General features: G+C 44.9%; 2 protein-coding genes across 3 annotated transcripts in view; one reads left to right on the top strand and one right to left on the bottom strand.

The window, feature by feature from the left end:
- STK35 (serine/threonine kinase 35) overlaps positions 1–6,925 on the bottom strand; it is a 42,990-nt gene extending 36,065 nt beyond the window's left edge. The window contains exons 1-2 of the mRNA XM_020906319.2: positions 6,440–6,925; positions 5,248–5,848 (exon numbers count right to left, since the gene is read on the bottom strand). Coding sequence (XP_020761978.2) covers positions 5,248–5,848; positions 6,440–6,745 — 907 coding nt within the window. The 5' untranslated portion in view covers positions 6,746–6,925. The remainder of the gene's footprint in view (positions 1–5,247; positions 5,849–6,439) is intronic.
- Positions 5,383–23,729, top strand: part of PDYN (prodynorphin) — a 111,486-nt gene continuing 93,139 nt past the window's right edge. Inside the window, exon 1 of one of the 2 annotated variants that reach the window (XM_070472325.1) lies at positions 5,383–5,584. The gene's annotated coding sequence lies outside the window, so the exon portion shown is untranslated. Of the gene's footprint in view, positions 5,585–18,311; positions 18,413–23,729 lie in introns of those variants that run through there. The other variant, XM_070472324.1, reaches the window with a different exon arrangement.

Genomic DNA, 23,729 nt, shown 5'->3' with positions numbered 1-23,729 from the left:
AAGTGTCACCAGCTGCGCTGTGCCTCTGTATCTCCTCCCTTAGACTGGGCACCACAGTGGAACAAGGCCAAGCCTCTGGGCTCCTGCGATGTACCTCACACACACTGAGTAGGTGATCAATAACTGGGTGAAATGAATCAAGATGAGAGCTGTTAGCTGAAAAGGCGTAAAACAGAGAAATAACAAAATGTTCTAGTATAGGGCCTGCAGAATATGTAGATTAAGACAACTAAGTAAGCATCCAGAATTTGTGAGTCTGAAAGGAGGGCCACTGGTTAAATACCACTGAAAGCCAAGTTCAAGCTGAAAATAAACTGAAGTTCTATTGGGACCCTAAGCTCTCCCTGACAGCTTATTTATGCCATAAAAAGCCCCACCCAACACGATCCCAATTAATCAAAGCTCTCAAGTAAGGGCTGCTTCTATCTCCTGGGGCTGGTATCTAAAACCCCCACTGCACACAGAAGGAAAGCAGTCTGCCGGTAGCAAGAGAAAAGAAAAGTCTGCGTGGCGGTCCCAAGACAATCAAGAGAACAGAAAGGAAGCAGAGGGTCCCTGGCAGTTGAAGCATAGGGGAGGCACCAGCAGAAGTCAGCAGTGCCACAAGTACTGGTTTATACAGAATCGAAAATATATAGCAGTCATTAGTTTTTGAGTCAAGTATCATTACACCCATTAACAACCAAGAGAAATGGGAGAGCTCAGACGTAAGCCACCCGTCTCAAAGTGCAGCACAGCGTTGTGAAGGAAAGCAGACTTGATCCAGAACGCCAGGGCTTTGAGCCTGACTTGGCTATCTGCTTTCTATCAGGCAATTTCACTAACCTCAGTGCCTCAACTGTTCTACCTGTAAAATAGGGATAATTATAGTCTACACTTCAAAAGGTAGTTATGAGGACTAAATCAGTTAATCAATATCAAGCCTCCAGAACAGCTCAGGGCACACAGCAATCAGTGAGGTTTAGCATTTTGTTGAACAGGGTGAAACTGGGACTAACAACTGACAAAACCAATGTTCTACTGTATCCCATTTATTTCCAGGGCCCCTAATGCCGCCTTTTTATCTGTGTCAGGGTAGCCAAAGACTACCAGTCAGCTCTGCCTCCACCTGGGGGATTCTCTACACTCCAAAGAGGCCCCAAAGTTGCAGTAGAGAGTTCAGAGTTGCTTTCTAGGGGCCTGGAAGGGAAAAACCCAGCTCTGAACCCAAGGTTTCCCTGGGTTCTCAGCGGCTGAGAGGAGCCTGCAGGCCGACAGCACATCCACTAAGATCCTGGGCCCTCCCCACAAGGGCTGCCCCTCAGCTTGCTGAGGTCCACCTCCTTTCCCTGCTTCCTCAGGCCTCTCTGCTCCCATAGGGAACCTCTCCTATTTTCCAGGAAACCCACCACTTGTGACCTTTCACCCTTAAGGATAAGATCTTATGGGGAAGTCTTCCGTAGGCCTCCTGGAAGAAACTTTGCATAGCTTCTTCTACAACAATATGTGGCTCGCGGTCATCACTAGGCATCAGTGTGCAGACAAGACTACCTCCCAGGGGCCAAGATTCCCACCCACCTGAAGACCCTCAAGGTATCTTGAGTACAATAAACATCAAATAATTGTCAAACAGAACAAGTTTTACCAAGCTGGGATGAGCTAGTTTCCTAGCTTTTCCAAACTTCTAATTATTCAGTTTTATGAACCTTGAGGGTTTGTCCTGGGTTTTCTTTTTGGTCCTTTTTGTTGCTATTTCTTAGAAGCATCAGTGTGTACCTTAGAGAGAGCATCAGAATTTCTGAGCTTGACAGTGAGCTCAGGCTTGCCTGACATCTTTTAAGTGGCAGTAACCTTGAATTTAGTTTTAGGTGCAAAAGACAGGGTGCTTTGGCAATGAAAACAAGGGGATAAAAAGCAAACTGTAAACTCCTTTTTAATGAAAAGTTCTTAAAAGTTAAACAAAGCCACCAACCCATCAACCAAGTAATTTACGAGACTATTTGTTTTTGGTTTTTGTTTTTTAAAAAAGCCCGACAGGCTGGTTTGAATACTACCACTAACTCACTTGGGGTAAGTCCTGTCCCTTTTCCAGGCTTCAGTTTCCTCCCCTGTGAAACAGAAGGCCAGATGAGACGTCTAAGATGGCTCACTACTGACTGTCAAGCTTCTGTTCTCTATACAATGCTCTGGGTAGGACCTTTTGGTCTATGTTCAGAGAGAAAGGAAGGCCATAAAACACAGAAGTCTACCAAAGTTGGACAAGATGAAGAACTGCATTAAGAAGTCCTCTACCCTTTCTCTGACACTGGTTTATTCATACATAACTTTTTAAAACTACAGAAATGTCTTCGGGTAGAGTTGACACTGAAGTGGGGCTTGGGGACAGGGACGAACCATTCTCTATTCTGCCGAATTATGAAATAAAATGCACTTTCTCTCTACCTATCCGTGTGTTATCAGGTTCCCTTCTTTTAAAGCCCACCTTCCCTGCTAACTCCAGGTTCTCATTCTTGCTAATCTGTACAACACAGTACAAAGCTGTTGTTAATGAGCCAACCTGCCTTTTCCTCCTGTGACCCTGATTAGCATTTGAGTTTTCTACAGCTTCTCAAACTTTTCAAATTAAGTTCCCTTGGGGCTAAGAGTTGTGCTTTTTTTCTTCTCTGCAAATACCACTATAGGACCTCAGTAAGTTTGTGGGTTTGGTTCATTGAGACTTTAAGGCAGATTAACACTTTTTAGTCTGTTATTTATTCTAAATTACAGGAGACTGGTCAAGAGGTGACCACAAAGGACATTCTGTTTACAGACAAAGCTGAACCAGATTATCTGCAAACTGAAGGAATCTGCCCCGAGGTATAGCAGGACTGCTAAATTTTGGAAGTTGAAATCAGGGAAAGTTAATTTGGGGTAATCTGGATACTTATTGTTCTCCACTTTAACACTGACAGTAAAAAACAAGCTTATTAACTGCTTGTTAAATTAACACTCTGAGCATCAGCCTATAAGCAGAGGCAACATACACTGCCTTTGCTGTTCTTTCCCTGGGCCCAGAACATTAACTGATCCGTAGCAGAGGCTCATATATTTAAGACTTCAAATAACTGAAAGGGATGTATTAAGTATGTGGCCTAAAAGCAAAATATTTCATTTCTTTTAGGTCTCAGTTTTAGTCACAAAGGGAGGAAGAAGATATCACTGTTTCTGTCAACTTGGTGCTGCAGACAACACAGGAAACAGAAAGTGTTCCAGGGTCAAGTTTGGGAAACTGGTACAGGAACTGTGAATCTTGAAGGGGATGACACTGGAAGGTTCACAACGTAGCCTGAATCTATTTAAGCAGCGACTCATCTGGAGCACTTGTGGACATTCCCAGGCCACACAGCAACCCTATGACAGAGGAACCCTCACCCTAGGAATAAAGGACTGCTCCCCACAGGTTTGAAACGACTTGTCCCCTGTTTCATGCAGTCAGCTTAGACAAGCCATGTCTAAAAGCAAATCTAAACCCCACAGCCCATGCTAGGCTGCCACTGTTTACTGTGGACTTGACAAATTCTACAAGTGAGGACAAAACAGTACATGTAGGGAGACAAAGCCAAGACTTCCAACCCAGGTTGAAGGTTCAAGACTGACATAGATGAGCTGAGGGTGAAGGGGACCCTTTGGCAAAACAAACTGCTACATCTCAAGGAGTGGTGTAAGATGAAGTCCAGACCATTCATTAACCACAGAGGAGATAGTCTAAGAGTGAACTGAAGAGCTTGTAGAATAGAGAGAAACTGGAAGAATCTCCTGGAAAGTCTTTTCAAAACAAATATATTCAGCGTGGAGAGAGGGTGGCCTTTTCAAGACAGATGGGGCAGAGATGGGCATAAAAGTAGAAGCCTATTTTGAAAAAGAACCCCAGGTAACATTGAGCATGTTCTCAATCCTCTATCAAACTGATCTGAAGTAGGCCAAGGAGTTCTCTGGAGATGGGCCTGTAGGATCTTAAAATCAGGCAAATCCTGAAACAAAATGCACTAGCTGACCCCCACCCCCACCCCAGATCCTACCCATTCTTACTAAGGTCAGATCTAGTTCATCTTCAGGGGATAAGAGTACATTGTTACCCCTCTTAAAAGGATTGAGACCTTGAATCAAGACAAATCTGCGGACACATCCCTTAAGCTATGAAAAATTGTAAAGAAAACAGGAGGACAACCCTACTTCCCTTACAAGCTGATTAACCTTCATCAACTTACCTTCAAGTTCATCTCTAATCCTTAGTTTCTCTGTTTATAGAAAGAAGAGAGGATTTACTTTTAAAGTTATTACCTCCAGTCACTGTAAGAGATCTAGGGCAGAGCTGGCACTCAGATTAGCAAGCTTTCCCCTGAGAACACTTCTCAGGCCTTCCTAGACCACTGGCTAGGAACAGACCCTGGGCTACTTGTAGTCTGAACAAGACACGTGAGCACTCAGGATGCACACAGCCCCCTAACTGCAGTTAAAACCCCCAAACCAGGACTTGCCCTCCATAGGACTGCAAAACCCCTTTGCCTCACTGAGCCCTACCTTCTCTAGAAATAAAAAAACTTACAAGCCAGCCTCAGAAAGTTAAGAACGTGTAAGACAAGAGGAAAAAGATATTCGATGTTGTTGTGTGACAGTTCTGGCCCACCTGTGGGGTTATTATGCTGCAGGTCCCAAGAGGACCTAGCCTAAAACCCGCCAGTTAGCTTGAGTGCCCTGGGAAGAAGAGCTGGGGGTCTCACAGGAAAAAGACCAACCAGAGTCTGCAGGGTGGAGCCCCATGGTGCGGGGATTTTTGGAACCAGACAAGGAGTGGGTGTGGGTGGGTCCAGCTGAGTTTTTTTCTTTTTGTTTGCTTTGGGAGGGAAAGAGAAGGGGCCCAAGCCTGTGAGGGGGCTCGGTAGTTCTTCCACTAACTCTGAACCCAACCCCCTCCACTTCCAAATCCGACTTCCAAAGTGCTAGACGTTTCCTAATAATGGCTCGCACTTAAGGAGCACTACTACCACAATGGTTAGCACTTAATAAGCCCTTGTTATGAAAATACCAGCTAACGTTAGGGCTGGAAACTGATTCCGGTTCAGGAGAGGGGAGGGCGGACTTTTTGCCTGGCGCAGAAAGGAGGGTGTGTCGGGTCCAGGGTGACAGGACTGGGACCAGGTTCTAGGGGTCGAGGGGTCAGTTTGGGTCTGGCCACCAGACTCTTGGGCCCAGGACCGGCGTAGCCAGGGCGGCCCTCGGCGCCCCTACCTTTGAGCGAGGTCTCCACCAGGCGCAGGTAAAGCTGGGAGCTCTTGTTGCCGTGGCTCATGCGCTGGGCGAGCCCGTTGCGCTGCAGGACGCACTCTTCAAACTGAACAACATTCTGGTGGCGCCGTTTGAGGCTGGTCAGGGCCCAGAATTCGGCCAGCGCCAGCTCCACGTTCTCGGGGGCGTCGCAGCGGATCTTCTTGACCGCCACCCGGGCCCCGCTGCGCCCGGCCACTGCCTCGTACACCACGCCGTAGCTGCCGCGCCCGATCTCCGCCAACAGGCTGTAGCGCGGCCGCGTCGACCCGCCGCCGCCCTCCGGCCGCCGCCGCGCCAGGTAGGCCTCGCCCGGGGCCTCGGCCGCCACCGGATCCATGGCCTGGGCCGCCGCCGCCGGCCTCAGCTTCGCGCTGAGCGCCCGCGGCACTGGGCTTCGCCTTTTCCGCTCGGGGCTTTGTGTACCTCTGCGAGCGCCGTCCTCCTCCCCCGTTTCCATGGCTGCGGGCGGCGGGGGGAGCAGCAACGGCGCTGCCCGGGACCCCCCTGCCTCATCCCTCCGTCCGGCCCCGGGACGCGGAAGAGCGGGACCTTGGATTGTGACCTGCAGGCGAAAAAATCGGTTAAACGACCAGGCCGAGGCGGGGAAGCCTGGAGCGTAGGCCTCAGGGCGTCCCACCTCCTCCTCTGGCCGTTGCGGCCCCTTTAAGACGGAAGCCACGGCTGCAGAGCGAACGGGGGAGGGGAGGGGAAAGCGGGAAAGACGAAACCACGGGGCACTGGCTCAGAGGGGAGAGCCGGGAAAGAGAGCAGAAAGTACCCGCCTTTTCAGTTAATTTATCGTGTAGCAGTACGAAAAACAAGGACCCGCAGTTTTCACGACTGATGAAAATCGCCTTCAGAAGCAATTCGGACTGTGAAAATCTTTTTCCGCCGCCTGGCTCCCTTTGGGATGCCCCTCCCCGCGTCCCGCCCTGAGTTCTCCCGGGTGTAAACAGTCCATTGAATTAAGCCCGAGCGGAGCCCCGCGGACCGACCCAAGTCCCGCCGGACTGCGGGTGTAAGGGGTTGGCTTAAAAGTTCGGCGTCCTTGAGCGCGCCCAACCCGGGGCCCAGCTGCCCTCACAGACGCCCGAGGCGGCAGGCGTAGTTTCATCTTCGGTGCTAGCTTTTACGCCGCGGACAGCGCGCTTACCTGGCCGGCGCCCTTCCACTTCCGGGCAGCGCGTTTCCCTCCTAAGGCCCCCGGCTGGGGATGGTCCGCCCCTGGACAGGGCTGCCTCGGGTACGGAGCCGCGCGGGAGGCCGCGGCCCGAGTCGGGCGTGCGACGGCGCCTGCTACTGTCCGAGTGACGGCAGCAGTGCTCTCGGGGTACAGCTGGGCGTCCGGGCTCCCGCGGCTCTCCACGTGTTCGCGCCAGCTGAGCCCTTTACGTAACCTTTTTATATAAGCCGCACGTCCGGCCCTCTGTCGGGCCAGCGGAGGCTCCTGGTGGCCCATCCCCCGGAAGGCCGGCTGAGTGCTGCGCCGCCGGGGTCCTGCCAGGGTCGGCGAAGCAGCCGCAGTCCGACGCACCCACGCGGGGCGGGGGCCCAATCACAGGCGAGAACACCCAACCAACAAAAAATAGGCGCCAAATTCCCGCGATTCGGCTGTGGTCTCTGGTCTCCGCAGCCGCCTGTGCACCGCAACCTCCTCTCTTGGCCCGCGCTGCGAGAAGAGTTGCACGCAGTAGGCTCTAATAAATACTGATTGGTCGATTGGATTGGTCGGTTTAATTGATTCATGGGTCTTGCCTGGGAACCGCCCGGACTGGGCTGGACTCCATACCCTGTCTCCTATTAAATCTGTTGATCTTGGGCAAACCATTGCTTCCACTTGGAGCCTCAGTTTCCTCTTCTGCAAAATGGGTAGACTGGGCCTTACCTCCCAGGATTGATAGCCCCAAATTAAATAAGTATATTTTATATAAAATGTTAATGTGTAAATATTTATATGTAAATAGAAAGTGGCTAATTGGATGCGGGGCTGAGAGCGCTGAATGTAAGCTCCTTTTAGGCAGGAATTTTAAAATATCTTGTTCACTAGTGGTGCCTAATAGTTCCGTATTTGTAAACTGAATCTACAGATATTTATGGAGTGCCTATAATGTGTGAGGCACTTAAGTTTTAAGTTGCTTCCCAGGTTCTGTTTGGTTCAGTTGCTCAGTCTTGTACGACTCTTTGCGACCCCATGAATCGCAGCATGGCAGGCCACCCTGTCCATCACAAACTCCCAGAGTTTACTCAAACTCATCCATCGAGTCGGTGATGCTGGGCCTTAGAAAGCATCACTACAAACGAAGCTAGTGGAGGTGATGGAATTCCAGTTGAGCTATTTCAAATCCTAAAAGAGGATGCTGTGAAAGTACTGCACACAATATGCCAACAAATTTGGAAAACTCAGCAGTGGCCACAGGACTGGAATAGGTCAGTTTTCATTCCAATCCCAAAGAATGGTCAAACTACTGCACAATTGCACTCATCTCACACGCTAGTAAAGTATTGCTCAAAATTCTCCAAGCCAGCCTTCAGCAATATTAAACCGTGAACTTCCAGATGCTCAAGCTTCCCAGGTAGCTAAGATAAAGAATCCGCCTGCCAATGCAGGAGACATAAGAGATGCTGGTTTGATCCCTGGGTGGGGAAGAGTTCATTGAGGAGGGCATGGCAACCCACTCCAGTATTCTTGCCTGGAAAAGCCCACGGACAGAGGAGCTGGTGGTCTAGGGTCCATAGGGTCAGAGAGTGCAACAAGACTGAAGCGACTTAGCACCGCATTCTTGCTGGGGAAAGAGCACTGAACAAGACAGTCTCTACCTTAGTTGAGGTTCTGTGCCTCATCAAATCATATGGGTGACTGCAAATTAGTTAACACACTTTCTTTTGTCTCTCATCCTTATCTGTAAAATGGGAAGAGCAGTATGTGAGAAGTCAGTGAGTTTAGAAGGTTAAAGCACTTAGGACAGGGCCTTTGCACTCATTAAATGTTAGATATTAAATAAACACACAGAATCATTTTGACAATGTAAGTGCGATAGACGAAAAGAATGAGCTAAAGAGTGCCTGGGGACTGGCCACTTTTTTTGGGGGTGATCACTAAAATAAATTTTGGGGATAAGATTTCAAATTTACATATAAATTGCAAGCATGGTAAAGATTCTCATACATTTTTTAACCAGAATAATAATTTGCTATATTTTACTATATTTGCATTGTCCTATTCTCTTGTGTATTTGTGTATGTTTTATATATAGATGTGGGTGTACTTTCCCCCCCACACCACTTTGTGTTTCAGACATCATGCCCTTTTAATCCCAAGTACTTCTGTGTGTATTTCCTAAGAACAGGAATATTGTCTTGCAAAACCTTGGTACAACTATCAAAATCAAGGATTTTGACAATAAAATGATTTTTAATACATCTTCCATACTTAAATGTTGCCACTTGTCCCAATAATGTAGCTATTCCCACGATCCAATCAGGATCACATATTTACATTTAGTTGTCATGCCTCTTTGGTGGTGGTGGTTTAGTTGCTAAGTCATATTAGACTCTTTGTGACCCGCATGGACTGTAGCCTACCAGGCTTTTCTGTCCATGAAATTTCCCAGGCAAGAATATTGGAGTGGATTTCCATTTCCTCCTCCTGTGGATCTTCCCAACCCAGGGATCGAACTCCTACATTGTTGGCAGATTACCGCTGAGCCACCAGAGATTCCCCATGCCTCTTCAGTTTCCTTAGAAAAGCAGTTAATTACTCAGCTTTTCTTTGTCTTTGTGACCTTAACATTTTTGAAGAGTATTGGTGAGTTATTTTCTAGATGTCCCTAAATTTAGATATGTCTGATATTTTCTCTATTAGAATCAGGCTACGCATTTTTGGTAGGAATGGCACCAAAAGAAGTCGAGTCCTCCATGGACCGAATCAGGAGGCATGTGACGTTGTTTTATCCCAGTACTGATGATGTTCACTTTGATCACTTGGTGTCTGCCAAGGTACTCCACTGGAAAGTTACTGTTTTCACCTTTTAGTTATTAAGTATCTCATGGGAAGATATTCTGAGACTATCCTGTTCTGCCTCAGACCCTCACCCACTGTTTTTTACCATTCATTGATGATTCTTGCCTGAATCAGTTTTTCCGATGATTACAAAATGGTGGTTGGAGAGCCTCTAATTTAGTTTGCTAGGGCTTCCATAACAAAATACCACTGACTGGGTGGCTTAATAAATTTATTTTCTCACAGTTGTGGAAACTAGAAGTCCAAGATCAAAGTGTTGGCATTTTGGTTTCTCCTGAAACCTCTGTCCTTAGTTTGTAGATGTTGCCTTCTGGCTATAAGGCATAAGACCATTCCTCTATGTTGGTTATCTTTTCCTCCTCTAGAAAGGACACAGTCATACTGTGTTTGGGCCTACCCTAACTGGCTCATTTAGCTTAATCACCCCATTAAAGACTTTATCTCCAAAATCCTAAGGTACTGGGGGATTGTGAATTCCATGGTGAAGTACAGGGAAACCTGGCATGCTGCAGTCTATGGGGTTGCAAAGAGTTGGACACGACTGAATGACTGAACAATAAAGGTACTGGAAGACTGTAAATTCCATATATGAGTTTGGCAAGGGTGTGGAGGGGAGAGTGACACAATTAAGTCTTTAACAGTGACATGAACTGGAACCTCAAGCTAGCTGTGTTAGTGGAAAGGCATTTCAGGAAGAGGGAATAAGTACGGAAGCTGTGAGACAGGAACATGATTGATGTCAAATGTAAGCCAGTGGGTGAGAATGTGAAATAGTACAACCACTTTGGAGAAAAAAGTTTAGCAGTTTCTTATATTTACACTATAGCCAAGTAAGAATTCATTAATACACTTACATAAGAATGTTTATAGTGACTTTTTCTTTAAGAGTCCCAAATTGGAAAACACTGCAGTGTTCAACAATATTTGAATGAATAACCAGATTGTTGTATTCTTGTACCAAGAAATGCTGTTCATTGGGTGAAAAAAAGGAATGAAATATTGATACAACAACATGGCTGAATCAAAATAATTATGCCAAGTGAAAGAAGTCAGGTACAGAAGTGTATATACTGGATAATTCTATATATGATTCTTGAAAGTGCAAGCTAATTTATGGTGACTAAGAAAGCAGATTAGTGGTTGGGGTAGGGAGGAGGAGATGGAATATAAAGGGACTTGATAAGCTTTTTGAGGGGGTGGATATGTTCCTGACCATGAAATTATCTTACTATACTTTCAAGAGGGGAATATGTTAAAAAAAAAAAACTGCTTTAAGTAAGTGCAATTTTTGAACATCAAGTTTACAGCTTTACCTAAATAAAGCTACTTTATAAATGGGGGCAGAGGGGAAGAATACATACTGTGTAATTCCGTTAATGTAAATGCAAGCTGCACTGATCTATGGTAGCAGAAATCGTATCAATGGTCATCTTTGGGTGGGAATTGACTGCTTAGGGGCACAAGGGAATTTTCTGGGTGATGGAGTTTTACTGTATGTAAATTATATTGCAGTAAAGTTGATTTAAAAGATGAGAAAACAAACCATACTGTGCCACCATGAACACCCATATCTTTACTTAGAGCTTCTTTTTTATTAGATGATTTATTATTATTTTTAAAATTATTTTATTTTTGGCTGCACTGGTTCCTGGTTGCTCCAGGCAGGCTTTCTCTAGTTGCGGTATACAGGATTCTCACTGCAGCGGCTTCTCGTTGCAGAGCCTGGGCTCTAGGGCATGCTGGCTTCAATAGTTGCAGCACGTGTCGTGATGCCTCAGTAGTTGTGATGCCCAGGCTAGGTTGCCCTGCAGCATGTGGGGTCTTCCTGGACCAGGGACTGAACCTGAGTCCCCTGCACTGGCTGGCAAACTCTTAACCACTGGACCACCAGGAAGGTCCTACTTAGAGTTTCTAAGGGCAGACAGCTGCATCGCGCTCAGGCACAGCCCTGGCTCCACTCCTGTCCTCACTGGCCTCATGTGTTGAGCAAGCCCGGTGGAGTCTCCCTTCCTGTAGTTTTCCTACCTGAACTTTAGGAGAGATCAGATCTGAAGCTCTGGGAGAACCATAATGAGTGTAAACTCTTTTTCATGCTGTGAGAAGGGCCAGCCTACTTGAAAAAACTGTTGATGGCTTGATGTTTTTTCTCTGCACTTTGGTTTTTTTAAGTTATAGAAATAACCTATTATTTATTATTATGACCAATAGCCAATATTTATTAAAGTTTTCTGTCCAGCACAGAAATTAACAGAGAATTCTTATGCCCATCCTGTGAGGTAGTTACTATCATTAACCCCATGTTACAGATGAAGAGACTGAGAGAGGAGTTTGATTAACTGGAATTTGAACTGACACCTCAGGCTCTTCATCCCACCTTACCCTGCTCAGCCTCCCCAAGGTAAGCATTTACTAGAACAATTAAGCAAACCTTCTTCCATGCCTTTCTCTGTCGACAAACAGCCCTACCTCCAGTTCCCTGGAGCCTCGCACAGTGCCAGACATGACTAGAGCTCAATATTTAGTGACAGAAGAGATGAAGGAAGAGGAGACGCAGGGAGGCTTTGGGTCCTTCCAGTAGACCCCTGCCTTTGACGGGCTGACATAGAAAATAAGACATAGTGGGATTATGTGATTCCAAATAACATAGGCCCTACAAAGGACAATAAAGCAGGTGAAAGAAGAGCAAAGGGTGGCGTAGGTTCTATGTTAGAATGGAGGGTTCAGGAGAGGCGTTGACTATTGAGCAGAGTCCTAGTGGAAGCCAAAGAATCAGCCAAATGCATAGTGACTGGAAGAACATTCCGTGTCAGGGGGAAGAGCAGGTGCAAAGGCCCTGAGATTGTAGCAGGTGAAGAGGCTGGTGTGACTGGAGCACAGGGAATAGAGAAGAGTAGTGGGAAGCAGAATGATGCTCCCTTCTCGTCCCTGGTACTTCAGGGGGTGAGAATACCCAAGGGGAAGCCGACCCTGGGTGGGTGGGGAGAGATTCTGCGAGAAAAGCCTTAGGTTCTAGCCTGAGAGGGAAAGGCTGGGTGAGTGGAGAAGTGTAGAAGGGATGGGAGCTGACCAAAGGCTAAGGCTGCTCCAGTGGGCTGTACGAGAGGGTAGTAAGAATGAGGAGGAAGCTTGGAGGTGGAGGGTTGGGGGCAGGAGGTGGCAGGGGGCCATGGTGGAGAATTATCTGAAATGGCAATTGTAACGGGGCAGCTCAGTTGGGTTCCTCAAGGGGGAGAAGCTGATACAGGGTATGGGAGGGGGACCGTGGAGGTGCTGAAGGACAGAAGCTTGAGGTGGATGCCTCAGGTAGACGGTGTACTCTGAGCCAGAGACACTGGGAAGAGCTGGGGGAAGGCTATGCTGTTGGCTTGAATTCCCCTCCCTTGACGGAACTGGATTTCTGAGGCACCAGGAGCTCTGTCTCCAAAAAAAACTGGAGCCTGTCATGCTTTCTAACTAGCCTCTCGCAACTACAGGGAGAGACGGTTGACTCCATTTTATGAATGGGAAGACAGAGCCTCAGAAGCTGTCACATCACAAACAAGCTGAATGGCTGAAATCTGATTCCCAGCAGTCTTGTGTTTTGGTATCCAAACTCTTAGTTAGTTTAGTTGCTCAGTCCTGTCCAACTCTTTGCGACCCCATGAACTGCAGCATACCAGGCTTTCCTGTCCATCACCAACTCCTGGAACATTCTCAAACTCATGTCCATTGAGTCGGTGATGCCATCCAACCATTTCATCCTCTGTCGTCCCCTTCTCCTGCCTTCAATCTTTCCCAGCATCAGGGTATTTTCCAATGAGTTGGCTCTTTGTATCAGGTGGCCCTATTGGAGCTTCAGCTTTAGGATCAGTCCTTCCAGTGAATATTCAGGGTTGATTTCCTTTAGGATTAACTGGTTTGATTTGCTTGCAGTCCAAGGGACTCTCGAGAGTCCCTTCTTTAACACCACAGTTTAAAAGCATCAATTCTTTGATGCTCAGCTTTCCTTATGGTCCAACTCTCACATCCATACATGACTACTGGAAAAACCATGACTTTGACTAAACAGACTTTTGTAGGCAGAGTAATGTCTCTGCTTTTTAATACGCTGTCTAGGTTGGTCAAAGCTTTTTTTCCAAAGAGCAAGAGTCTTCTCATTTCATGGCTGCAGTCACCATCTCTAGTGATTTTGGAGCCCAGGAAAATAAAGTCTGTCACTGTCGCTATCTAAACTCTTAACTGTTATACAAACCAAGGTTCTCCAGCTTGAGTGCACCTCAATATCACCTAGATTGCTGGGCCCCACCCCCAGAGCCACTAACCAGTGAGTCCTAGATTGAGCTTGATTATTTACATCTTACTGGTCCCAGATGATGCTGATGTTGATGTTGCTGGTCCAGGAACCACACTTTGAAAACTAATACACACACTATACTGCCCCTGGACTGAGCACAACAATGATGCAGTTGTAGAGGACCAGAGTTCTGGCAAAGAATTTGGAGATGGATTGGAGCTATTACATTGAAAACTTAAGCAAATAAGTCACGAGGTGATTATTAAAGCCAAGAAAATAAAAACAATTTTTAAGAAAAACATTGTAATCATCATAAACTATAACACTCAGCTGGAAATAATATTACATTGTCATTATAATGTAAAAACAGTACATTGATTTAACCAGAAATTATGATATAATTATTTGGGGAAAATTGGAGTGGGATCATGTGTATGTTCGAGTGTTCGTGTGTGTGTGTGTGTGTGTGTGTGTGTGTGTGTGTGTGGAGAGAAAGAGAAAAACTGTATCTCTATTCTTTATAGCTATAAGAAATAGAAAAAGTCTAAAATTTTAACATCTTAACGTGACACCATAATCAGGTATAAAGAAGTAAGCAGGGACTTCCCAGGTAGCAGGTGGATACCCTGCAATGCAGGGGACTTGGGTTTGATCCCTGGTCAGGGAACTAAGATCCCAGATGTCACGGGGCAACTAAGCTGAGCACTGAGACTCCTGAGCCCGCGCACCTTGACTGGAGAGTCTGTGCACCTCAACACAAGATACTACTCCCGAGCACCACAGCTACCGAGTGTAGCTCCTCACCTCCAGAAAGTAACCACAGAATGAGTTGTTGCTGCATAAAGATGGGTCAAGACAGGGATTTTTGTTTTAAGACTTGTAGTACTATCTAACTTGTAGCAGTCACTGACTCTTAAACATAATATATATTTATTACCATGATTAAACTTGAAATTAAAATAAAAGTGGATTTAGCCACCGCTGAAACAGCCTGTCAGCTTGGTGGCGCTGTTCAGCTTCTGGCCACAATACCCACCTCTTGTCCTTGAATTGCCTAGAAGCTTCTGGAGGGCTACAAGTAGTAGTACCCAAATCATGCCCTGGGGATGCTACACTGGAGACTTTACATCCAGTGAGACTCAACAGAGGAGGCCTCTTGTCTGTTTATTGAGGACCTGAGTCAGAAAACAAAGATGGAAGCAGATGCAGCCACTCTGTTTCCCAAACTTAATGGATTGTTCTCATTTCAAATGTTCTTCCTATGAGCCACTTCAGTGCTCAGAATTTCTACCTCTCTCTTCTGGGAATGGCATAGAAATTCTTTGTTCAGCTCTCAGCTGAGTATTTGCTGCAGAAAATTTGCTGGCTAATTTCTCAGGAGTTGTTTTTGATTCTTCGAAAGGTAAAGGAATACAATGATCTAGCAGGGCAGAGTCCTTGATTCTATAACTACTATGGGACATTCAGAATAAACTATTGAGGAGTCCATCAAAATGTTCATGACTGGAAGGCACCAAAGTACACAAAATGATCAAAGTGTGAAGCATACACCCTTTTAGGATGGGAATTGGAAAATTCATTGTTTATTAATATATTTAAAAATTCATATACTTTGAACCAGGGATTTCATTTCTAGGATTTATCCTATAGAAATACATGCCCATGCATGGAAGAGTGTGTATACTACAAGGATTTTTATTCTGGTCATTTGTAATAGTAAAATATTAGAAATATTCAAGGGCCAGAGACAGGGGATTAGTTACATATAGCCACACATTTGAATATAATGTAGCCCAAAATGAAGGAGTTATCTCTTGTATGCTACCACAGAATAAGAATTCACAACAAATAGCTGAACTATTTCAAATCCTAAAAGATGATTCTGTGAAAGTGCTGCACTCAATATGCTAGCAAATTTGGAAAACGCAGCAGTGGCCACAGGACTGGAAAAGGTCAGTTTTCATTCCAATTCCAAAGAAAGGCAATGCCAAGGAATGTTCAAACTACTGCACAGTTGCACTCATCTCACACACTAGCAAAGTAATGCTCAAAATTCTCCAAGCCAGGCTTCAATAGTACATGAACTGAGAACTTCCAGATGTTCAAGCTAGATTTAGAAAAGGCAGAGGACCCCAGAGATCAAATTGCTAACATTCAATAGATCATAGCAAAAGCAAAAGAGTTCCAGAAAAACATCTACTTCTACTTTTATTGACTAAGGCAAAGCCTTTGACTATGTGGATCACAACAAACTGTGGAACATTCTTCAAGAGATGGAAATACCAGACCACCTTCCCTGCCTCCTGAGAAACCTGTATGCAGGTCAGGAAGCAACAGTTAGAACTGGACATGGAACAACAGACTGCTTCCAAATTGGGAAAGGAGTATGTCAAGGCTATATATTGTCACCCTGCTTATTTAACTTCTATGCAGAGTACATCATGCAAAATGCTGGGCTGGATAAAGCATAAGCCGGAATCAAGACTGCTGGGAATAACCTCAGATATGCAGATGACACCACCCTTATGGCAGAAAGTGAAGAGGGACTAAATAGCCTCTTGATGAAAGTGAAAGAAGAGTGAAAAAGCTGGCTTAAAACTCACCATTCAGAAAACTAAGATCATAGCATCTGGTCCCATCACTTCATGCCAAATAAATGGGGGAACAATGGGAACAGTAAGAGACTTTATTCTCGTGGGCTCCACAATCACTGCATATGGTGACTGCAGGCATGAAATTAAAAGACACTTGCTCCTTGGAAGAAAAGCTATGACCAACCTAGACAACATATTGAAGAACAGACACATTACTTTGCCTACGAAGGTCCATCTAATCAAAGCTATGGTTTTTCCAGTAGTCATGTATGGATGTGAGAGTTAGACAATAAAGAAAGTTGAGTGCTGAAGAACTGATGCTTTTGAAATGTGATATTGGAGAAGACTCTTGAGAGTCCCTTGGACTGCAAGGAGATCCAAGCAGTCAATCCTAAAGGAAATCAACCCTGAATATTCACTGGAAGGACTGATGCTGAAGCTGAAACTCCAATACTTGGGCCACCTGATGTGAAGAACTGACTCACCTGATGCTGGGAAAGATTGAAAGCAGGAGAAGGGGGCGACAGAGTATGAGATGGTTAGATGGCATCACCGATTCGATGGGCATGAGTTTGAGTAAACTCTGGGAGTTGGTGATGGACAGGGAGGCCTGGTGTGCTGCAGTCCATGGGGTCACAAAGAGTTGGACACGACTGAGAGGCTGAACTGAACATAGAAGAAAAGTCGGTGAGTCGTATCTGACTCTTTGCGACCCCTTGCACTATACAGTCCATGGAATTCTGCAGGCCAGAATACTGGGGTGGGTCACCTTTCCCTTCTCCAGGGGATCTTCCCATCCCAGGGATAGAACCCAGGTCTCCCACATTGCAGGCAGATTCTTTACCAACTGAGCTATCAGGGAACTGAACATATTATTAAGTAAAATGCAAATATAAACTGGAAATTAGCATAACCTCAAATTTTGTTGAAATATGTGTACATAGCTGCTAGCCTTCACTGAGTTGTTTCTCTGTATTTGGGAATGTTCTAGGTACTATAAGTAAATACTAAATAAATAAATAAATACTAATTTATTCCAATACACCTATAGGTTTTTTCATTGTTATCTCCATTTTCCATAGGAACTGAGGCTCAGAGAGGTTAGGTTACTTTCTCAAAGCCATAGCACTAAGAAGTGATTGAGCTTGGTTTCAAACTGAGGTATATCTGATTTCAAAGCTGGTGGTACTTATATGTACTCATGTTAGTTTCTACATACATAGAGGAAACACATGGATAAATAATACTCTACATGCCAAAAAAAATTCCCTCTAGGTGATTCTTTCAACATTTGTGTATTATTTGAACTTTTTATGGATTTAATGTTTGATATTAGTTTTTAAGTACTTTTTTGTAGATATAAAAAGAAATAAAACTCAGTTTACAAGAATGTTCAATAATGTAGACTGCACTTCCTTGCTCACTTGCTTAGTGAGTATTGATTAAGCTCCTAATGGCTGCTGAATTAGGGACTGAGATGAATGAAACCCAGTTCCTGTCAAAGTGGAACATAGGATCTCGTGAGGGCCAGAAAGCACCTCTGAGTCCTCAGTCTTTTCCGGCTGTATCGCACTGTGACCCTCCTGGAGATTTTGGTTGGCCAGAGAGAAATGAGGTTGCGGCGTTGGTATCCACATTCAAAGTGTTGCCTCTTTCAACTTATGGTACCAGGTGCTGTGTGGAGACCTGAACATAATGCACTTTCACGATCTCGTTATGAATAAGGCACACTTTCTGCTGGCAAGATCTGGTACTGTGAGGAAAACTGCTATTTTTCTAAATAGTTACAGTTCCCCACTGGTGAAAATAATGATAATAACTAATACTTAAGAAGTACTCACTAGACACTGGTTCATATACATTTTTAGGTGTTTTTTTTATTGTAGAAGTATGGTTGGTTTACAATGTTGTGCTAATTTCTGTTGTATAGCACAGTGGCTCAGCTATATATACATTCTTTTTTGTAGTCTTTTCCATTATGGTTTGTCCCAGGACACTAAATATAATTCTCTGTAGGACCTTGTTGTCCATCCATTTTATATGTAATAACTTGCACCTATACTCCTCACTCCCCACACATTTCTTACATATACTAATTTGTTGAATTCTTAACCCTCTGAGATTCTGTCTTTATCTCTATTTTACAGATGAGGAAACTGAGGCAGAGAGAGTTTAGGCAACTTGCCCAAGATCACACAACTAAGAAATTCCGCTGAAGACCAGGAAGTTCCAATCCGGGTATGTGCTTAGAAGAGCACAACTAAAGAACCCAGTGTGTGGGAGAACAGTCATGATAAAAAATTGTGTTAACAACCCTAACAGCACCTGTCACAACCACACGGAGCTTTGGGAGTTTTAAGTGCTTGTGAATACATGTCTCCATGATAGGTGAGTCCTAGTATAAAATGATCCTCCCATTTTTCACAATGAGAAGCTTGCAAAAAAGAAAATATTTGGAGGCCCATCTTGAATGTATAAACTCTTAAGGCTGTCGATGAAATTGTCAAATGTCTATGTATAATATTTATTATTTTAGGTATGTACATGTTTTAAATATTATCAATATGTTTAAACAATATTTAAATATATTATGTATTAATGACTAATATATTAATTTAAAAATACTGTTTTTTCCCCCTAATCTGACACTTTACAAAACATCTTTATTCCATCTCATCCTGTGCATCTTTGACCTCATATCTTTATCACCCCTGGAATAGGAAATGGCAACCCACTCCAGTATTCTTACCTGGACAATTTCATGGGCAGATGGTTTCTGAATCACCCAACTCACTTTCTAGATGACATACATTTCACTCCTATATAATTTATTTGTTATCCAGAACTTTCTGAGCTTTATATGATGTTGTCACTGAGATATTTTATACTTAAAGTCCCAGTTCACTTAATCTTAGGACAGTATTTTTTTTTGCGTGTCCTATTGGTTTATATTTGTGATCACAACATCCTTTTTAAAGTCCTTTTTACGGGGCTTGCATCTTTACACGGGGTATGAAGTCAACACCTTGTATAATGACTACATCTGTGTCAAAAACTTTTTAAACCCCTTCCTTCAGGTGACTTCTGTAAATCGGTCTTTTGCAAACAATACTTTGTTGTTTAAAGTAATTGAAGAGGGACTTCCTTGATGGTCCAATGGCTAAGACTCTGCTGGTCAGGGAAACAGATCCCACCTGCCACAGCTAGGAGTTCGCATGCTGCAGCTAAAGATTCGCATGCCACAACTAAGACCTGGTGAAGCTGAACAAACAAATACATAGAAAATAACTTTAAAAATATAATAATTGAGATAGTTTAGGTAATACAAAAGACTCTGTGAGGCTTTGTAAGAACTGAAATACAAAGCAATTCCCACTTTTCTCCGAGGGATAATTTATGGGGAAAACCACCCTGCCTTATATCCAGGTGTAGACCACACATTAACCTTATCTATTAAACTTGGCAAACTTTCCTCCACAAATCTGTATAGTGGGCCCTATCCTCACTTAACACATGAGTAATCTGAGACTCAGAGGTGAGGTGACTTGCCTGAGGCACCTCACAAATGGCAGAACTGGAACACAACACAAACCAGAGTCTATCTGATCCTCTCACTCACCCTCTCCCGTTAAAGCCACTGGGAAAGTTTTTAAACTGCCTTCCTAATTTAGATGGCTGGCCCTGGTAAGAATGTAGGGCTGTGTTGACAGAATACTAACACTGATTTATTTATTGTTCTCTTACTGCCTTATGTTTGTATAGCTGTGTGCAGTATTTCATAAAGAGAATGGCAAAGCAATTTGCAAATATAAAACCCAGATGCTTAATTTTAATTTCTGGGTTTCTGTTTCAAATTTAGTGCAAGGCAGGTTGTTTATACTGTAAGTAAATGCCCTAGTGTCTATAAAGATCCCTGGAAGCTGCTCTTAGGTCCTGAAATGACTTACTTGCTTACATTTGTTTTGTTGTAAAATAATCCCTTCAGGTATGAAGTGGGAAGAGTCAATGGTGCCTGATTTGGGGGTGCAGGTTCCCCCACAAGGCTGTTCTGGAGCTATTTTCTCAAGGCTCATGAGAGCTGTTCGTGCACATTTCTCCCAAGCTCTGCTCAGTAATGTCAGGGTGGCAGCTGGAAATCAGCCAGGGGAAGTATTTACACCATGGAAATTGGTAAACCTTACAAAGGAAGTCCTTCCATTCCCCCTCTGCCCCTTCCCCAAATGTTGTAACCTCCCTATACCTTGTGAATAATGAGAGTACTTTCTTTCCAGGTTTTCTGAAGATTTAGTGAAATAAAACATGGCAATTCTTCTATGTTTATTTACTTAGATAAATAATGCATATGCAGGGTTGAAATAGTCAAACAAAAAAGGTTACAGTGAAAAGTAAGTTTCCTTCCCAACCTGGACTTGCATTCCAATTCCTATCCTGAGAGGCAGACTGTTTCTTGAAAGCCTTTCAGAAACGTCCTCTGCATATATAAGCTTGTAGTGAAAAAGGAAAGTGAAGTCCCTCAGTTGTGTCCAATTCTTCGCAACCCCATGGACTGTAGCCTACCAGGTTCCTCCATCTGTGGAATTTTCCAGGCAAGAGTACTGGAGTGGGTTGCCATTTCCTTCTCCAGGGGATCTTTCTGACCCAGGGATCAAACCCAGGTCTCCTGCATTGCAGGCAGATACTTTACCATCTGAGCCACCAGGGAAGCCCATAGCATATAGACACGTATACAAATGTAGATCTATAAGCCAGTTTAGAATAATCACAGGTAGACAGAGATAAAATATATGTCTCAGTGTGTGTGTTCTGCCCCTTGACACACACACTGAGACATATATTTTATCTCTGTCTATGTGATTATTCTAAACTGGCTTCTAAGATCTGTTATTTTTTTAATTATTTTTTTATTTGGGTCTTCATTGCTGCCCCGGCTTTTCTATAGTTTTGTCGAGTAGGGGAGACTACTCTCTAGTTGCAATGCATGGGCTCCTCGTTGTGGTGGCTTCTCTTGTTTCAGCTCACAGGCTCTAGACCACAGGGTCAGTAGTTATGGCACACAGGCTTAGTTGCCGCATGGCTTGTGGGGTCTTCCCAGAGCAGGGATTGAACCCATGTCTCCTGCATTGATAGGTGGATTCTTTGCCACTGAGCCACCAGGAAAGCCCTAACTTGTTACTTTTAAGGGTTGCCATTATTCCATTTTTAGATGCTCCATGGGTTATTTAACCAGCCTTCTGTGAGTGATATTCAGATTGTTTCCCATCTCTTGCCAGTACAATGAGCGTTAAATAACCTGTCTTTTGCACATAGACATGAGTATATCTATATGCTCAATTCCTGGAAATGGAACCATTGGGTCAAAGAGTACAGGCATTTAGAATTCTGGTTTGATTGTTAACTGCCTTTCAAGAGTTGTATCAATTTTCTCTTCAAGCTATGGAATAGGTGAGAGCGAATCCCTACCGCCTTGGGATATTGTCCAACTGTTTGATCTGTCTCATCTGGCAACCTGGGTACGTAAATGGTCCTCATTATTATTATTGATGGAAAAACTTAGGTGTGGGAGTGGCCCTTGGGCACTGGAGTTCCATGAACTCTGCTTTGCAGGCTCTTTATCATCTCCATTTTTCTTGAGTGAAATTTCTCAGGAACATTAAGGATCAAGAGGGTGAGAAGCTCGAGTGCTCTGGGAAGTTCTGGTACAGCTTGTTCCCTGTCACTGTAACAGAATCAGCTTTCTGAAATACAGACTTGCTCTTCCTGCTCTTCTTTTGCTCTTCTTCTCTTTAGACTTACCGTGGCTCCACATTTACCAAAGTTCTTGAACCAGCAGTGCCAGCATCCCCTTGAACTGGTTGGAAATGTACATTTTCAGACTCCTCTGCAGACCTACTAAATCAGACACCCTGGAAGAGGGGCTAAGCTCCAACAAGGGTGATGCTGCTGTGAGCTCAAGTTTGAAACCCCTGACTTGCAGAATGAAGTGGCCTCTTTCCAACTTGTGACTCAAACCTACCTTTCCTACTGTGTTTCCTGCTCTGTCCTGAAACTTCTAAACACACCTAGTTATTGGCTTCTCAAACCTCCCTCCACTTTCTCACCTCTGTGCTTGGGGCAGGAACCTCTAGTTATCTCCCAATTTCTTATAGAGCAATAGACGCTTGCATTTTAAAATTGCATTTCCCAGCCTCCCTTGCAACTATGCTCTGGCAAATGGGAAGTAAAGTGGGCAACTTCCAAATTGTGCCTTCAGAAGGAAGGAGCATGCCTAGCCTTCTGCTTGGGCACTCCCAGTGGCTGACTTGATGGTTCTGAACCACAAAACAGATGAGGGCCAGGCCTCAGGTGTGGGGGACATCAGGAGGGATAGGCCTGGGTCCCTGACCCTGTGGGGTCACTGTTGGGGCCAGAAGACCACTTCAGCCTAGATTGTGATGATAGAAAGAGATAGACTTTCATTTTACTTATTCCACTGTTCCCTGAGGTTGGCTTGATCTCCGTTGACCATCTTCCCTAATACAGTGCCTTCTGGTGTGCTATTCCTCCACCTGCCCGGCAACAATCTTCTCTTTCCTTTCAAGGACACAATCCACCTCTCTCCCTGATCCTATGAGAGGTGATAACCTCCTCACCAGGAACTCGTCTCACTTCAGAGTCCCTGTTCCCAGCCAGTGTGGAGTCAAGTCATTTCCCCACTAGAGCAGGGGCTCCTTGAAGTGGGGGCAAGTGTCATCATCCGAAACCATCCCACCATCTGATTGAGTGTCTGGCACAAAGCAGATACCAAAAACCATTTTTCAAAGGCAGTTTTAAGCCAGCCTCTGCCTTTTCTATGTTCCCTGATAAACTGTGCTTTGGTGAATACCTTGGATGAGACTGAGAACAATTGGCAGCCTGGTGACTAGAAGCTGATTTCCTCTCCCCAGAGCAGCTGTGGTCCGAGTGGGCAGAGACCGGCCACTGAGGGTGCTGGGGGGTGACCTAGGGAGTCAGGGACACAAGGGGAAGAAAGAAGTCGAGAGAAGCGTTCACTGTGTCTCTGCCCAGCCCACTCAGCCATCTCCTCACCATGCTGGGGCTGAGCCGCGTGGAGAGACGTCAAGTTCAAGACTGACACTGCGAGACCTTTCTCAAAAGACCAGTCAGTCACTGCAGACCCAGGTTTCATGCTCCGGGAGCCAACTGATTTCTCAGAGCAATGTTTGTTCCGTGGGGCCAAGCGACACCAGGACATGCTGACCTTTACTCTGACTCAGCTGAAAGTCTGCAGTAATGCACCGTCAACCAGATTGGTGCTATCTGCCGCCTGCCCTCCTCCTCTCTCCTTCCCCTCCTCTCTTCCCCACCCCGCCATCCCCCGCCCTGCAGGGCTAATAAATTGTTACCATTCCATTGGTTCATCAAATAGTCATTCAGTGTCAGCCTTGTGCCAGTCGCCGTGCAAGGTGCTTGGACAGAGAGATGAAGACGTTTCTCTGGTCCTCTTTCCACGCAGGAACACATGTGTCGCACTAGTGCAGGAGTCTCTCAGCTGTGGTCCCTGAGACCCTTTTAGGGG

This window comes from Odocoileus virginianus, chromosome 9, assembly GCF_023699985.2.
Source record: "Odocoileus virginianus isolate 20LAN1187 ecotype Illinois chromosome 9, Ovbor_1.2, whole genome shotgun sequence".
Lineage (NCBI taxonomy): Eukaryota > Metazoa > Chordata > Mammalia > Artiodactyla > Cervidae > Odocoileus > Odocoileus virginianus.
This window is presented reverse-complemented; position numbering and strand designations above follow the sequence as displayed.